This window comes from Ctenopharyngodon idella, chromosome 3 (assembly GCF_019924925.1).
Source record: "Ctenopharyngodon idella isolate HZGC_01 chromosome 3, HZGC01, whole genome shotgun sequence".
Classification (NCBI taxonomy): domain Eukaryota; kingdom Metazoa; phylum Chordata; class Actinopteri; order Cypriniformes; family Xenocyprididae; genus Ctenopharyngodon; species Ctenopharyngodon idella.
This window is the reverse complement of record NC_067222.1, coordinates 54,846,783-54,865,815: the sequence shown is the minus strand read 5'-3', so window position 1 is coordinate 54,865,815 and position 19,033 is coordinate 54,846,783. Positions and strand designations below refer to the sequence as shown.

At 38.2% G+C, this 19,033-nt stretch overlaps 1 protein-coding gene across 1 annotated transcript in view; it reads right to left on the bottom strand.

Annotated features, from left to right (window-relative positions):
• Positions 1-19,033, bottom strand: part of LOC127507988 (ribonuclease inhibitor-like) — a 138,835-nt gene that overhangs the window by 60,978 nt on the left and 58,824 nt on the right. The window contains exon 5 of the mRNA XM_051885408.1: positions 6,107-6,280. Within this exon, the coding sequence (XP_051741368.1) occupies positions 6,107-6,280 (174 nt within the window). The remainder of the gene's footprint in view (positions 1-6,106; positions 6,281-19,033) is intronic.

The window sequence follows — 19,033 nt, the reverse complement described above, 5'->3', positions numbered from 1 at the left end:
CTCCCGAAAACTGTCAGCTACAGAGCGCAACTACAATGTGGGCAACCGGGAGTTGCTGGCAATGAAAGTGGCGCTGGAAGAGTGGCGCCACTGGTTAGAGGGGGCGAAACACCCATTCACCATTCTCACCGACCATAAAAATTTGGAGTACCTTCAGTCTGCCAAACGATTGTATCCCCGACAAGCACGATGGGCAATGTTCTTCACTCACTTTCATTTCACGGTAACTTACCGACCTGGGTCCAAGAATGTCAAGGCGAATGCGCTGTCCCGGCAGACCGAGGAGGTGGAACGTCCAGAAAATGCAGAGAGTATAATTCCTGAGACCCTATTACTCACTCCAGTTCAGTGGGATGTCATGACCGAGATCTCTCAGGTTAATGAACAAACAGCACCCCCACCAGCATGTCCATCTGACCGCACGTTTGTTCCCGTCCACCTTCGGGACAAACTATTACATCAAGTCCATGATCTCCCCAGTTCCGGCCACCCGGGTATCACCGCCACTCTACACCTACTACAGAATCAATTCTGGTGGGAAACCATGCTGACGGATATCACTAACTTCATTTCCAACTGCACTGCCTGTCAAACTTCCAAGACTCCACATCAAGCTCCAGCAGGTCTGCTACAACCTCTCCCCATTCCTCAACGACCTTGGTCTTACATTGCCATAGATTTCGTCACAGATCTTCCTGAATCCCAGGGCCACACCACCATACTCACCATCATTGATCGCTTTTCTAAAGCATGCTGATTGCTACCACTCCCCAAGTTACCCACCGCACTAGAAACAGCAGAACTCCTGTGCAACTATGTCTTTTGATTCTACGGTCTGCCGGAGGATATTGTATCCGACAGGGGTCCGCAGTTCACTTCACGGGTCTGGACAGCGTTCTTCAAACAGTTGAATGTCAACATCAGCCTCACTTCTGGGTACCACCCCGAATCCAACGGGCAGACTGAGCGCATGAATCAAGAGCTCACGAGATTCCTACGCTCTTATTGTCAGCATAATCAATCCGATTGGAGCCGCTACCTAACGTGGGCCGAATATGCTCAAAACTCCCTGCAAAAACCTGCCACCGGCATCACGCCATTCGAGGCGTGCCGAGGCCCGCAACCCCCCCACCCCTGATTATCGGGGGCGAGGAAGCCTACCAGGTTCGAGAACTGCTCGATTCCAGGCGCCGGGGTAGAAGACTGCAGTATCTGGTGGACTGGGAGGGGTACGGCCCGGAGGAGCGATCCTGGGTCAACACAGATGATATCCTGGACCCATCACTCATAGAGGAGTTTCATCAGGCGCATCCGGAGAGACCGGCCCCTCGACCACGTGGCAGACCCCGGCGCCCGCTTCCTCGCGTCTGGAGCCGCTCGCGGGTGGGGGGCTCTGTCACGAATACGGCTCCCGCGGCTCTTCCTCCCGGCTGCCGGAGGGAGCCGTCACCTGAATTCTGATCATTTCCCATTCGGACTACATTACCCATAGGCCCTCATTCCTGGGACTGATTGCACACGCACCTGCACTGCATCACACTCACACTACTTAAGACACATACACACTCACACACTGCGAAGTCCTGATTTGCCTAGGTGATCATTTCTGAGCGTTTTCCTGTGGACTGTTTATCTGTTGCTGTTTGGACTGCTTACCCTTTGTGAATCTCTGCCGCCCACCCTGATCCTTGCCTGTTTCCTGGACTGTGTTCTGCCTGCCCTCATCTCTCCCTGTTGTAAGACCCCGTTTCCTTGCCGCCTGCCACGACCTCTGCCTGTCCCTGTTTACGCTATTGCCTTGCCCTTGTCTGCACTGTGCTTTGTTTTAAATAAAAGCTGCAAATGGATCCTCACGCTGTTGACCCATCATTACACATACAGTGCTTAATTTATTAGACTACCTGTCATAATAAAGTGAGAACACAAATATTTTAGGATTCTATCAAAAACTTGTTTAAATCTAAAAATGGTATTGCCATTTATTAGGAAAACAACAAACTGAAACAACTAAATAGTTTGTAAATAATATTCACATATAATATCCAAAAAAAAAAAAACCTTTAATAACAATCTCTGTTCTTATTGACTGTAATTGAGCATCTGAAAAAAACAACAACTATGAAGTGTTTTACTTTTTCCTGCCTTTCTTGTAAAACATTAAAATCAAAAACTCATGGATAACAACAAATATAAAAAAATATAAAATATGTTGTAGCTTTAGAAATACTCCTGTAACTAAAGAGCTTACACACACTGGTGGATTGATCATTACAGAAACATGAAAAATGATTTAAGCACCAATGTTATATTTAAAAAATATATTTAGTTACCACTTATAGTACACTGTGGGTTGAAATGTACTATAAGTAGTATCTAAATAAATTTTTTAAATACAGAGATAGTATATTAAAAGCACATTTTAGTTATATTTTAGCATATTTAATGCTGTCTCAAAATACCACAGTTGAGTACACTTAGATGTTCTTAAATGATCTTAAGTAGTACTAAAGAAGAATTTTAGTATATTAAGTACAAAATTAGTGCGTGAAAATAGCACTATAAGTATATTATAGGATTGTACTTTTTTTCACCTGGGGAGTGTTGCGTCTGCAGCAGTGCAGCGTTTGTTCATGTACGAGTATTATTGTTGCTGTGCTACACGCACTGAATTAGTTTTTTTCAATTGCTAACAAGCGTTTACCAATACTTAAAGTACTTTTTCTAAACTCTTAACACAGCAACACACATACATCACACAATTAGCCAAATAGTTAATTTTCTGCCCAAAACCATATTTTGTTAAATAAACACAAACTCTACATTTCAAAATGCTAAAAACCTTTTTCAACACATACTAACTCTATCAAAACACAGCAAACCTGATTCAAAATCGAGTCGTTCTGTCAAAACATAGCGCTAGTTTTCTATCCAATGATGATATAAACATGAACATATAGTCAATCAAAGCAATGACTGTCAAAATACTAACAGTTGATGGCATTATGAAAACTGCATTACTGTCATGTTTCAGTTCTACCTGCAGAAAATATGAAAACCATAGTTTTTAAAATTCAGTTTCCTTTTACTGCAGTAAAAGTATAATGCATGTAAGCCATTCAAAAAAAAAAAAAGTCAATTATGAGATAAACAGTCACAATTACCTTTTTTATTTTCTATTCATGGCAGAAATAAGCTTTGGTTCATGTGCGGGGGGGGGGGGACCATAGAATAACAATCCAGCACACATTCTTCCTCCTCTCCCACACCTCTTCTTCTCACTTGTCCTGATCCAACTTCTCCACTCCATCTATTCCTCTCCCTTACCCAGACATTATTTTCTCTCTGCTCCTTTGTGTTGTTCTTCATACACACTGAACAAATACGATTCAGAGTACTATTTTGTGTGTCCATGTAATGAAAATAAATTCAACACTTGACTATGCCTACAACTGACATTGGAATCTGCTATTTCTCAATATTTCAGTGATTTGTTAATTAAAATGCTTATCAATTGTTTCAGTATTTGTTTTATATTTTTTTTCCAGTACTGCTGTTGTTGCAAAAGTATAGGTTTTATCCCATATTTAAAGATCATAACATTCGGTCTTCATTTCTGACTTACTATGTTTAAGCATTTGCAAATAAGATGAGAAAGAACCATGATTTTGGTATGGGGTGAGCTTATATGAAAAGAAAAGAAAATGTAAGCATTTTAGAAATGTGTTAATTGACTGCATTTTGTTTGAAAACGACATGAATTGTGTTAATGGTATGGCCACAACAGACGGATGTTCTGCTAAATGTGTTTAGAGTTTTGAAAATGTGACTACAGAATGGACAAATGTATGTTAGTAATTGAAAAAAAAAAAACTGTAAAGTGACAGTGCATTGTTTGTACTCAAAATGAACACAGATTGATATCAGAATGTAGTAACCTCACCATAAATGCATTTAATTCAATTATACTACTGTTTTTCACAGTCATCAGTCAACTTTAAGCCTGGGGTAAATCTAAAGCCCTATTCAGACGGGATTAGTTTTACATAGGGAGGTGGAGTAAAGTAATTTTACCTCAGGACGTCTGTAATATTAATGGCCAATTTGCATGGGATAAGACATCTCAGTAAAACTAGCAGAAGTGGGAGGGGTAACTCGATTCACGCACCGCCGTCACCTCCCTGTCGTCATGTGGGTATATGTTGCTTTCTGATACTATGTGATACTATGTATACAAACACATAATCTAAATATATAAACTATATATAACAGTTAGGTCCGGTCAAACGATTTATAAATAAAATTCTGATTAGATTGTAATGGTAAGGCACTTAGCTAAAGATAAAATTTGTTTTGTGCCTCTGACAATTGCTTCGATCTTCTTTTTGCTCTGAATGGTACAGAAAATACTTGTTTTGCCACAGACTTGTCCCACCACCTACAACACAAATGAATGTTTCTTCAAGTGCTTTCATGCTTGAAAAATGCGCAGAAAACTACTTTTAAACAGGAAACGATGGAATTTTACCGTACATATTTACTATTTGAACGGGATTAGTATTACCTGAGGTAATTTTTCCGGACTTTTTTACAGAAGGTAAAAGTTGCCGTAATCTTTACTGACATTGTCCGTAATGATTACTGAGATGGCACATTCAGACGGGACTAAAATAACAGAGAAGCTCTGGTAATAATTACTTTACCCCACCTCCCCATGTAAAACTAATCCCGTCTGAATAGGGCTAAAGAAAAGCAAAACACTTGCCATGAGTAGCAAAAATAACTAACGCAGTCAAAAAAATTTTGGGGGTTTTTTAATGTGAAATGCACTGGACAGTTTGTTATATTATGTGAAGGCGAAGGCCTTACATCTCTGCAAAAAGTGACAATTACATGACAGGCTGGTGTCTGGGAACTACACGAAACAAGAAGGCTGCACAATAAATGTCACTCAGTTAATTTTTGAAGTATAGAAACAAAGTTCTGTATGACCAGCGGGACTTTTTATATAGCCTAAGATTTAAATGCTAAAGAAAAGGCATGGGAGGTCATATCATCAGCCATTGGTGTGGATGGTAAGTTATTTTAAAATGTTTGCGATAGAACAATTTCATGTAAGGTCATGTTTAAATGTTTTTTTTTCCACGTGCTTGAGCATCGTAATATGTAAATCTTTGGCTATATATAATCAATTGAATATTATGTTGTTTAAATTTATTGTGTTTAAATATGAATAAGTCCATGACACAGAAGCTGCAGATCAGTATCGCACTACAAATGCATAATATGTGAAAGCACAATGGCGCCTGCTGCTTCTGAAACACATACGTACTGAAAGATGCAACGCATACACACTGCAGAACGGAGTACGTGTGAACCTGGCATTAGGTGTAAACTGCAGAAAGGAAAAAATAAACTCCAATGTTTTGGGGAATACAAATAGGGATGTTTGATGCCATGGCCTAATGGTGGCAAAGCTGGTGAACAATAGCAGAGACACCTCAGTTAACCAGTGAGTAGCTGACTGGAATTAGCAATGTCACTTTAGAGTTTTAATGTTTTATATTTTAAGCATTTTATACTTTCCTGCTTCAAATGTTTGTAATTTACTGTCCTATTTGAAAGTTTTAGTTATTAAAACAAATTTAACACGATAAACACTATACAACTATATCCAACAGTTAGATGTGGTCCTGGGATCTGATTGGCTGAGAGTCTTGGATACTGGATTCAACTGTGTATGCAAAAAATCAGATTTGGACTGACAGTCTGAACGTAGCCTTTGATGAGTAGATGTTGAATCGATGTTGGTCAGAGATTTTTACATTGAATCTACAGTGAACAGCAGGAGTTCATCACTAATGCTCAATCATCACTCAATCATTTAAGTCTTATTAGCTTCAACACTGTTTTAGTGTTACTTTTTTACTCTCTGTAGACTGGACTCATATAGATACAGAGCAATTGATACTTTAACACTGAGGATTTTACTGTGCTCCTTTAATGCCATGCAATTCTCTAATTTATTATTATTTATTATTATTATTATTATTATTATTATATTACATATATGTTAATTAGATGTATTCACTCTTCATGCTTAACATACTTGAGTTTGTCCAGTCTGTAGTTTGGATGGTTGAGTGTATCAGTGAGCAGCTTCACTCCTGAGTCTCCTGGGTGATTGTAGCTCAGGTCCAGCTCTCTCAGGTGTGAGGGGTTCAAACTCAGAGCTGAAGATACATAACCACAGCCTTCCTCTGTCACCATACAGCCAGACAACCTACAAACACACAGCAACAGTCCACATCTCATTAGTTTAGCAGTCAGATGTCATTAGCAGAGTCATTTGGGTGGTAACTGTTATTTTCTGTAGCTTCTGTAATATGCTCGTCCCCTACACCCCGACTCGCTCACTTCGTTTCCCTGAATCTGGCCTTCTCGTTGTCCCTCGGCATCGCCTCTCTTCAATGGGGGGCAGATCATTCAGTGTTATTGCACCCAAACTCTGGAATTCTCTCCCCCGCTCACTCTGTTGTGTTAATAATATATCTGAATTTAAATCATTACTCAAAACTCACCTGTTTTCTGAATGTTATACCTCTGATATGATGAATTGATTGCTCTGCATTATTACTAATATTTCTCTGAATGTTATGTTATGTCTCTTAAGTCCTGTTTTTTTTCTTTTTTTTGTATTTGACTCTATACTTCTGTATGCTTCCCTGTCCATTATTGTTTTCATCATTGTCTACTTGTATTATCTCTTCCTTGATAATTGTAAAGCGTCCTTGAGCCCTGAAAAGGCGCTATATAAATAAAACTTATATTATTATTATTATTATTCAGTCACAAAAGTAACAAATGTGAAGTCAATAGAAACATTTATACTCCAATAAAGTAGAAATATAATTAAAAACAGGAATAAAGTATGTCTACATTGTCACTGGACACCAGTGGTCATTTTTAAGTGATCTCACTGTCATTTCATAAAAAATAATTTCGTGTTCGATTAGCATTATCAGGAAGAAAGAAATATTCCCCCAAAACATTGGACATTATATCTTGCATTTAAATGAAAAGTAAATAAGGCATTTGATCTCAACCAGACAACAGTGGCACAATACTGCTCCTTTCACTACTGTCATGGCCAGCTCGTTCTTGACCATCATACTAACCCTCTGGGGTCTGAGGATTTTCGGGGCCCTGGATAAGTTGACATGCCCTGACATTTGTGCTTTTTTCAGTTGTTCATAAACATATTAATGGAAAAAGTGTCATTACACTGTATTCAGCACAAACTAGGCTACAATAATATGTGAGGAACATGTATGTACATGTTTGTGTTTTTGAAGGAATAACATTTATGCGTGGTTATTGAAAAAACAAAAAACTTAAGTCACTGAAATAGAGCCAAAAAAAAAAAAAAAAAAATTAAATCTGTGTTCATAAGACTTCTGGGTATTGGAGGTTGTAGACTAGAGTTTTTGCTTCAAAATGATGTAAAAAATTATCCTGCCTACTCATTCATATAAAACAATATATTGATTTAGTTTTTGTAAGACACTTTTTGTCAAGAAACACAGTATGTGTGGAGGCGTGAATCATCATGAATAATAAAGTAATTCACACCTGAGAAGACAAAAGATCGCATAAAGACCTCTAATGACCTGCATAATAATGAGGCCTTTCAGTCAGGTAGGCTGTGCAAAAACCCTCTGTGATCATGTCTCAAGCTCATCATGGTGTATATCAAACATACAGAAAAAACAGAAATACTGTGAAATATTATTACAATTTAAAATAATGGTATTCTATTATATACTTTAAAATATAATGTATTTCTGTGATGCAAAGCGTCTGAACATTCATGTTACCTCTATGGCATTTCATATAGCCTTTTAGCATAAAAGCATGCACATTTGGAGAAATATTGATGGATTCTCATATGTTTATGTCAATTTTCTATACAGAGGAGTAATATTTATTCAATATTTATTGCCATCACTATGAACTGTGTTTTCAATTCATACTTGCAGCCGGAGGGCGCTCTGTGCACCTTTAGTCCAGAAATTAATCTAAAGAAGAACAGGACATTCCAGGAACTAACGGCATGTCTTCCAGAGGTCTCTAACCATGGCTTTAACATACAGATAAACACCTTTCAAGACAATAAATACACGATTGAGACGATGTATACATGTATTGCCTCAGAATTTGCGTCTGAATAGCGCTCGCTCCGTGGGCGTGGCCGCATTAGTGGATAATGAGCTGAATCACGGACTTCTGACATGTGTCTCTTTTCATACAGATTACATAAACACAGACGATTTAAAACCTGACATTTCAACGTTTCTTTAGACATAAGTCTAATTTTTTTGTGATTAGTATTCACTAAGTTACAGTTCATTTTCTGAGAACTATCAGATTGGACTTCGTTCAGAGGGAGATGACAGATCACGCATCATGTTAGTTTTCTTTATTTTGCAAAAAGCACAACATTTTGTTTTTACTCTGAGTGTACACAAATAAAAGAAGATATTCCACAGATTAAAATGGTGTATAACTCTTAATTGTATGTGCAACATTGACGGAGTATTTTGAGTCTCTTTCACACTGGTAAGAAAAAAACCGAGGTAGTATCGCCGGCGTGACCGCCGACCCGAGGGAGTTAAGAGGATCACACAAACAAATGAGTTCTTTGAATTGCCATGTTTATTACAAAATTGACTGTTCCAAACAAAATAGCACAATGTCTAGGGGATTAAATAAACAAAAGAAAATAAGAATCCAATGGGTAAGAAAAGTTGGGAAGTAATAAAGAACAAAACGAAAGCATGTTGGAGCAAATGATTTCTCTGGAGAAACCCATTCTACCAGAGGAAGTACTGTTGAGTAGAACAGCCAGATATTTATACTCTCCACCCATAAATTACCCAATTTGACATTGATGTCACATCCAGACACCACACTGCCGCCACCAGGTGAAGAAGAACAAGACAGGGTCGTAACACTACAAAGTAGTGAAAGAATGAATATAAAAATAAAAATTTAAAAACAACATTTCTAACTTTGTTACTAAAAATATGAAGGCGCTTGCAGATTCTCACACACACACTTTAAAACGTAATGAAATGTTCACTTTCAGGTCAAAAAGCTGTCAATCAAAAACTCACTGATTTGTACCAGTATGGCACAGCGAATTATTTTTTCAAATTTCAAATAGTTTTTTCATTAATATTTAATTTGTACAATATATACAATATACGCAGAGGCAGTCGTGTTTCTGTGTGGTTGATAGCCTATAAAAAACAATTACACTTACAATTAAAGTTAATTATAAATCACAAGCACTGTCTGGCCTACGTATTCGGCTTTCTCTGCTTGTCTGTTGACTATAGTGCAGTATATCACTTTAATAGCTTTTATGACAAAGGTTTACACTATGCATGTGAAATTTGGCATGCGAGAGTTTAAATAAAATAGGCTGTTAATCACGTGGCATTGGTTGTGTTCTTCTGCGTTATTCATATTGAAGAGCAAAATTATACAAGACTTGTAGCACATAAAGGCGAAATATCTAGCCTTAAACTATTTGACTAATGATAATTCTTGTAGCCCTCCAGGTGAAAAAATACTGTAGTAATTTATAGTAAATAGGCTACTATAGTGTTTTTGAACCATACTATAGTAAAGTACTTGAATTAATTTGTTGTGGTAATTCTATAGGCTATTGCTTTGGTAATATAACAACTATAGTAATATAAACAAATTACGTTACCCAATACTGTACTAAGTTTCCTTTAAACTATATTATACTGCAATACCCGCAGTTTACTGTAGTAAAAACTAAAATAAATAAGTTGCTTCTTGCCTCAATTTGCCCCCAATGTTCATGTCGAGGTAAAACTGAACATTTTCACCATATGCTATATCAAGGACAGACACCGAATACCATATATAAATACTATTGAAATTCAGTTCAATTCAGTGCCAATTCACTTCTCACAAAGGTTTTATTTAAAGAGTTAAACTTTAAAGCTTGCTGAATTTCCTTAAGCAAGATCTATTTAAATTTTAAATAAAGTAATTTTTTATATATGGTACTTTTCTTAATGCACATGATCTCAAAGCAGCTTCACAGAAATTAATAATATAACAATTAGACCTTTAATGGAAATTTCATTTGCATAACTTGCAAATTATATACTTGTCCTCAGTGTGCAGACATAATTGTGTAAATATATTTTCTTAAACATACAGAAAACATTAATTGATGCAAGCAAATATTAAAATCAAAATCTTGCAGTTTCTTGCAAAATCTTTATTTGAACATATAGTTGGATACATCTGACTTTTACAACAAATAAGAGAGTAGCGGGTGCACACGCAATCCCGATAGCACATGGACATTCTCCCATTTCTCCACTCTCTTCCCGCCATCCATTCCATATTCATTTCCCGGTCATTTCATACACCTAAACTGCACTTGTCGTCTTGTTTCATCTCTGTGCTGTTTGTCGATGTGGGCGTAGTCAGTCTTCTGGTGGGAAACGCTGCGCTGGCCAAACCGAACGATCGAGCGACGGCCGCTTATGACGTCACGGCCTGGTCGCGCCGGCGCAGCGCAACCGGAAGCTGACGAAACCATTGTCTAATGTGAATGGGTGCTTGACTGGGTATTTAAATGTCCAGATTATGTGTTAAGTGTATTATGTGTGAATGGATTATGTGTTTATTAGTAATATATATATATATATATATATATATATATTTAGGAATTAATAATTGTTGGTTATCATATTGAATATTAAATAGATTAAGTATTTTGGATGTGTATTACATGTTATATGTACCCAAAGATGGGGTGGCCCAAAAGGGGCGGGGTTTGGCCTATATAAGCCGGGCCAAACCTAATGACAGTACTTGTTTACCAAGTCGATGCAAGAGTGCTACCGTGGTGCCTCGAGTAAACCCCAACCCTAAACCCCAACCCTAAACCCCAACCCTAAACCCCTTTTGTATATTGTGGATACCTGTTTATTGCTTGTATATATCGTTGCTGGATTGTTTTCTGGTTTATTTTCCCTTTTTGTTTGTTTTTGGTATTTTTGTCATTTTTGTGGACACTTGTATATATTCTTCACTGTGGACTAACTTTTTGGCACTGTAAATAAACTGCACTTTGCACAAAAGTGCTTCTGCGAGTGAGCCATCCTTTTTTTTACATCCCCTCACGGACTCACATTTCCTCCCCGAAGGCGAGCTGGTGGGCTCGTCTTCATCACAGTCACACACAGCAAAAACCATCATTCTCATGAAAGCATGTGGAAAGAAAATCATTCAATGAATTATAGTATATGAACAGATGTACATCCCTTCGGCTTTATCACCTGATCGAAATAATCTATAAAACAAGCTGTGATCAGAAGAGCAACCAACAAATTCCATTCCGTTCATTTGTTCATAGTTCAAAATGTCAAAGAACAAAGAACACGTGAGCACCACGATTCATGCATGTGACACAGGAGCCAGCCAATACAGAGTCAGTGTTCTGGTGTGGTAATTTCAGATTTCATGAAAAAATATCTTAATTTGTATTCTTAAGATAAATGAAGGTCTTGCAGATTTGCGATGACATAAGTGTGAGTAATTAATGACATTTCATTTTTCGGTGAACTAACCAGTCGGAGATCACTGAAATGAACATTAAAGAGATGTGTGAACTTGCATGTACCATGTCAGACAGTAATTTTCTCTGGCCCTTTTCCTGTTTGTCGGAGTGATGAGACACTGTCATCACTCAATGGCTGGCTATCTCAGTGGTGTCCATACAATAATATAGGGTTAACAGACAATTGGAAAAGTTTTTGTGGTAGACCTGACCTATTGAAAAGAGATGGAGATAGGAGATAGTATTCATCCCTCCTGTGATGGTGCCACTCTTCTCTCTTGTAATATGGCACATAGTCTTAGAGCTGTACCTTAACTAACTGGAGCCCAAGTCAGGAAGCAGACAGACCAGCTAAATTGACCATTGACTACATATACATGTGTAACGGGATAAATATCATAGTTCAAGGGTTCTTTAAATAAATCCTGCTGTAATGTCATGCTTTCTATTGGCTGCGCTGGTGGCGCTATAGACCACTGAGTTTGACCGATCTGCAGCAGAGCTAGAGAGAACTGCTGTGGGTGAGTCGTTTCTGCTGCAGCTCCGTAGTAAAAGTTAAAAATAAAAGTTTCATGTTGAATGTTAGACGATGTACGAAGGGGATTGCACACACTGAACACTAGTTGACTTATAGAGTGTGTTTTCTGTTCATATTTTAGTGTATTTGATAGTTTTATTTCCGTTTTTAATGAACTCGATCTTTCCATGTGCGCCATTTTCCATGTGCTCCCTGACAAGTAAAATATGTTTCGTGTAGATGGAGCTGAAGCAACTTTACTCACTACTCTCTCTTTCTTACACTGCTCTGTGCAGGTATTTTTTTTGTATTTAAGAATTTACTGTTTTGTAGAGCATGTTGTTTTACGAAAAAATGTTATTTCTAATTTATTCTGTTTAATATAAAATGGATGATTATTATCTTACATTTAATATATTATAATTTTTCTGTCTATGCATATTCCTATTTGATAATGAAAAAATTACTATACGATCACGAAGCATTAAATTTAAGAAGCCAAATTGTTTGTTATATTGATAGCAGCAGAGCTAGAGAGAACTGCTGTGGATGGAGCTGAAGCAACTTTACTCACTACTCTCTCTTTCTTCCACTGCTCTGTGCAGGATAAATAAATACTGAGATCATCTACATTCTGAGTTGCGTGTTATTGAAGGGTGAGACAAACCGGGCCAATGAAAAACCAAAAGGTCACACATGTGCACCAAAAATGGGATTATTTCTAATAATCAGAGTAAGGTCTTAATTGCAGTAAGGTGTTTACATGACATGAGCAGAACTCTTCACTCCAGTTTACAGTCAAACCAAAATTTATTCAGACACCTTGAACCTTTCAAAAAATCATCTTAATTATGTCAGATAACATGAGCAAAACATGGTCAGGTCAAAGTGTCTGAATAATTTTTGGTCCCAAATTTTTATCAATTTCACTGATAGTCCACTGTATGAAGAATTTTTGGGTATAATATGTCACACTTTATTTTGCTATCCTCACTTACATAAATGAACTATAGTGTCCTGCACACACTAGTAAAAATATTTAAAAAATGTCTGAATAATTTTTGGTTTGACTGTACATGCAATTCTTATTATTCTAATTATTCGCTAATAAATAAGGTTATACCACACTCAGATAGGCATTTAGTATACATGTTACAGGCCACTGTTTTTAACTACTCACATCAAATTTAAAATACATTTTTATGGACGTACTGGATATTATTCAGCGTTCTTTGCCCTGTTTGGATGAAGATATGGAGCAGAGACTGTGCGGCAAGTTGTTTTTGTTATGTGACAGCAGAAGACCCAGAAGCGAAGGAGCAATTTCACAGAGTTTATTCAAAGCACAGTTCTAAGTCCAACAAAAACAGACCACCAGGCGTCGTCACACAGGGACGCTGCAGCTGGTAAACAGGTAAACAAAAGAGAATTAACACGCTGCTGGTAGCTTGCGAAGCCCAGGCGCTCAGTGGCCGATCTGGATGTGCTTCTGGCTGTTGATGGTGAGCACGAAGCCTGGCGGAAGGAAGGAACCAGGCTTGCAGACAGAGAGCTCAGAGAGATGGACCAAAAGACAGCAACAGGAACTAGGTCTTAGACAGTGGTACTACACAAACAATAGTAATATGATTGCTGAGATAATACACAGAAGAACATCACTCACAGGGAGATAATCATCCGACAAAGACACAAACAAACAGCAGGGAGAAGTAGCCAGAACAATCAATGAAGACACAGAACAGGTGCGGACGTGGGAGCACGACAGAAATAACAAACAGCTGAAACAAATCAACATAGAGGACAGGGAGAAAAGCAGAGAACAAGGAAATAATCAAACCCGGCTCATGACGGTTTTGACAGAGTTTAGTGATTTGGACAAGAGAACACTTCAGAATAATGTCACAGAGTTCATTCATGAGTTGTGTGAACAACACACGGCATCCGTGTATGTCGGAGCACTTGCACACTTTGGTCAGAGCGGGAATAATGCAATTACATGCCTGTTTATTGCGATTAAAATCAGAATACGTCACAGAGTTTAATTTGATTAGGGTTACTATGATTATGAACTTAATCACACTACTTTAATCGAAGTAAAGTTTAATCACAATATTGCCAAAATCCCAGTATAATCGCATTATGAATGTGCATGTAAACGCGCTCATTGCCAGCTGTCTCATGTCACAGAAGTCAGATAAATCCCAACACATAGACACTCTTTCAGCTAGATATCACTACATAGAGACTGTGTCTATTCCCCAAATTAGTAAATACAAGAAACTCTTAATACCTTTTAACCCCCTGGGGTCGGTGGTCACGCCGGTGATATCACCTCTCTTTTTTTTCTTATAAGTGCAAAAAAGACTCAGAATAAAACAGTTATACAGATAGCTGTTATACATCATTTGAAACTGTTAAATGTCTATCTCAATTTATTTCTCAATCTCAATTTATTTATAAAGCACAATAAAACAACAGTGGTTGACCATTGTGCTGAACAATATCAATAAAAAGCAAAAATAGAAAGACAGACAAAATAAAATGACAATAAGACAAATAAAACACAAATACTGTAATTAATGGATAGGCAAAGCTCATTTGAAACTCACTGATTATATGCCTTCTCAAAGAGGTTTTTAATTTTGCTTTGAAAAGCGATTTTGAAGAAATTAATCTAATAGACAGCGGTAGGCTGTTCCACAGCTTAGGGCCGGCTATGGCAAAAGCCTGGTCACCTTTTGTCTTCAGCCTAGATCTAGGAACCAGTAAGAGATTCTGATTGGATGATTTTAGCTGTCTAGCTGGAGCGTTTGTACTCAAAAGGTCCGTAAGATATGAAGGTGCTAGTCCATTTAAAGCCTTAAAAACAAAGAGTAAAATTTGAAACTCTATTCTAAAACAGACTGGCAGCCAAGGCAAAGAGAGTAAGACTGGCGTGATATGTTCATATTTGCGGGTGCCAGTAAGAAGTCTAGCAGCTGCATTTTGGACTGTTTGTAGGTAGAGATCGACCGATATATCGAATTACCGATATTTTTAAGCATTTTACCATAATCGGTTTTGTAATATCGGATTTACCGATAAACACCGCCATCTTGTGGGTGTTTTGAGAATTGCGCACAGGATCGCCATTTCAGCGCATCTGAGGGGAGGCGAAACAACTGCGTGCACATGTAAAGTATACTTACCTGCTTTACTGTAATTAGTAAACTTTATTTAACATAACATCCATTAATGCACAAATTAGATGTGTTACATAAATGCCTGAAGTGTAGCTAGTTTATACAGCTTGTCTCTAAGAGACAAGCTCACGGAGTCACGTAAGATAATCCGTCAAGTCCTGTCCAAATACAGATGTAACTTTGCATGAATTAAATAACAGCCATGAATGAGCACATGTTGGAAATAAAAGCACTGAATTTAACTCTCTCTCTGTTGTCTATGCTCATCATTAGTCTTGTGAAGTCGTCTGCATTTTCTGTTCACTCAGCGGGTTGATGTAGGCTAGGAAATGCTCCAGCACGGCCATCCAAGCAAATAGAACTCTATGGACATTAATTATTTATTATCTCCGCGAGCGATCGCAGTTTTCAGTATAGTTCTGTGTAAATGCAGAGATAAACAGCGCTTTGTCGGCAGATATTTCATAATCTAGAATGACAAAAACATTAATAATTCTGATATAACATACCAGTTGAGAAATGCAACAAAATACAATGTTTTGTTTGTTATATTATAATATTACAGAGAATATTATCCAGCAAATTATTCTTCACTCTTTAGCCTATTAAACAGCTTATAAATCTACTAAAACTGTAGTTTAAAATGAAGTATTACATTTCTGCAAAGTTGATATGACTCCTGTCTTTAATTTATTTTCTCCATTTGAAAACATTAGACATTCTACATTTATTTTGCTTATTGTTAACATTAGTGTTGCTGCTGATGCTTTTTATAAATAAAATTATTTTTGTAATTTGAAGATTAAAATTAACAATACAACAAAGAAGCAGGCTTATGGGGCAGAATGCTGAAAGACACTACAGCCTAGTTCTGCTAAACTGGGAGTATTAAGCTACATTAAAATAACAATACTATTTTTTCAGGTGGTTTAGATTTTTATTTTATTTTTTTCATTGGTTAGAATTACTTTTATGTGCTTTATTTATTTGACTTTTTTTGCTTTATTAAAACATTTTTTTCGGTGCACTTTTTTATTTTTTGCACTTTCAGACTCCTATTTATTGGTGTATAAATAAGATTTGTTTTGTTTTAAATACAAGGAGGTAGTGATTGTTATATAAAAAAATTGTTTGTTCAGTTTAGTGGTCTTGTAATCGGGTCAAAAACAGAAGTATAACAGTAAATAAATATCGGTTCTGCATATCGGTTATCGGGCACATAAACACAAATTATCGGTATTGGTTCTAAAAAATCAATATAGGTCGATCACTATTTGTAGGCGATTAATATAGGATTGACTGATACCTATGTACAATGAGTTGCAGTTGTCAAGTCGTGATGAGATAAAAGCATGTAAGACTCTCTCAAACTCTGCAAATGTTAAAAAGTTCTTAACCTCAGCAAGGAGTCTTAGCTGAAAGAAGCTAGATTTAACTACTGCATTTACCTGTTTATCAAAATTCAGAGCAGAATCAAAAACAATCCCAAGATTTTTGACAGAGGGCTTGACATATGAGGCCAGGTTACCCAACACTTGGTATGTATTTTCAGAGACAGCTAGAGTCTTACTCTCATTTAAATTTAAGAAATTTATGGACATCCAAGCTTTATATATCTGACATACATGCGGTTAAAGCACTCAAACTCTGATCATCGTTATGCTTAAAAAGCACATCACTTTGAGTGTCGCCCGCATAACAATGAAATGACACTCTGTGTTTATTAAAAATTGACCCCAATGGGAGTGTTACGTGTGGTGCTGCAGAGATGAGGCAATACACAGACATCCACAGAATTAGGGTATTTAATCAACGAAGGAGAGAAGATACAACCAACACACGGCTGGAGAGGGCTCGGCGGCGACTGGAGCGGGCTCCGTGAAGGCTGGAGCGGGCTCGTGGAAGCCTGGAGCGGGCTCGTGGAAGCCTGGAGCGGGCTCGAGGAAGCCTGGAGCGGACTCGTGGTAGGCAGGAGCGGGATCGAGGAAGACTGGAGTGGGGTCTGGAGATGGGGTCCAGGACATCCCCTCGTACTCGATCAACTGTCCCACTGGTACTGGGGGCTTCGGTGAGGCAGCGACCACCCTCTTTGCCCGCCTGGACCTCTTGGAGGACTTCCTCTTGGACGGCTTGGGCGTAGGATCAGGTAGGAGCCCCGGGGAATGCCCACTGGAGTGGTATGTGGAGGAAATCGGCAGCTGGTGAACTGGCCAGGCCGACCGTATTTCTGAGGGAGTTGGACGAGGGAAACACAATCTACTCTGACCATTTAAAAAGATTCAGATTAGAAATCAGTTTAATATAGACTCGACTAGGGAGAAAAGACACTCAGGTTCAAGATAACGGATCGTGTTCTCGTCCAGACCCCTAAGAAAACAGGTGTTCAAAATAGCATCTGGCCAATTCACCTTACTTGGAAGCTCGGCGAATTCCTCCACATACCTCTCCAGCGGGCGGCCGTCCTGTCTGGCTGTCCAGAGGCGGTCCTCCGCCGAGAGGTGATGTCCGCAGTTCTTTGGGGGCACAGGAACCAGAATAATACCCATATTGAGCTTGTGGATATCCAGTCAGTTGGGTCCGTTCTTCTGTTACGTGTGGTGCTGCAGAGATGCGGCAATACACGGACATCCACAGAATTAGGGTATTTAATCAACGAAGGAGAGAAGATACAACCAACACACATATGCTAACAATAAGAACAGACAGGGAGTGCTAGGAGTGAGTCCAACTTAAAGGGAGTGCTAATGACAATAAACAGGTGCAGGGAATCCAGGAGAAGCGGGAAGGCTGATGAGGGAAGTGAGTTCAGGTGTGCAGACAAGGAGGATCATGGGAACTGAAGTCCGGGAAGGCGTGACTCTGACAGGGAGCATATATAAAGAAAATAAAATGGGAGCAAGGATAGATCCTTGAGGAACCCCACAGGTCAAAACTGATTTGGAGGATGAGCTCCCATCCACAAAGACTGAGAAAGTCCTATTATTCAAATATGATTTGAACCAGTTCAGTCCAGTTCACAGCCCTTTAAACCTACGTAGTGCTCAAGGCGGGAAATAAGAATACTGTGGTCTACCGTGTCAAATGCTGCACTTAAATCTAAAAGCAAAAGTACTGCCGAATTACCAGAATCCACAGATAATAAAATCTCATTTAACACTCTTAAAAGAGCAGACTCTGTACTATGAAGTTTCTTAAAAAAAGCCTGACTGGAAAGTTTCAAACAAACCACCAATTGAGTAGAAACTACCTTTTCTAATACTTTAGAAATAAATGGTAAATTAGAAATAACACTTTACAATACGGGTGCACTAATATGCATTAATTCATGCTTAACTAATGCACAGATAATCATGTGTTAAAGGTGCCCTAGAATTGAAAATTGAATTTACCTCGGCATAGTTAAATAATTAGAGTTCTGTACATGGAAATGACATACAGTGAGTCTCAAACACCATTGTTTCCTCCTTCTTATGTAAATTTGATTTTTGCAAAAGACCTCCGAAGAACAGGCGAATCTCAACATAACACCGACTGTGACGAAACAGTCGGGATCATTAATATGTACGCCCCCAACTTTTGCATATGCCAGCCCATGTTCAAGGCATTAGACAAGCCAGTATTAACGTCTGGAGCAGCACAGCCGAATCAACAGACTTTATGCAG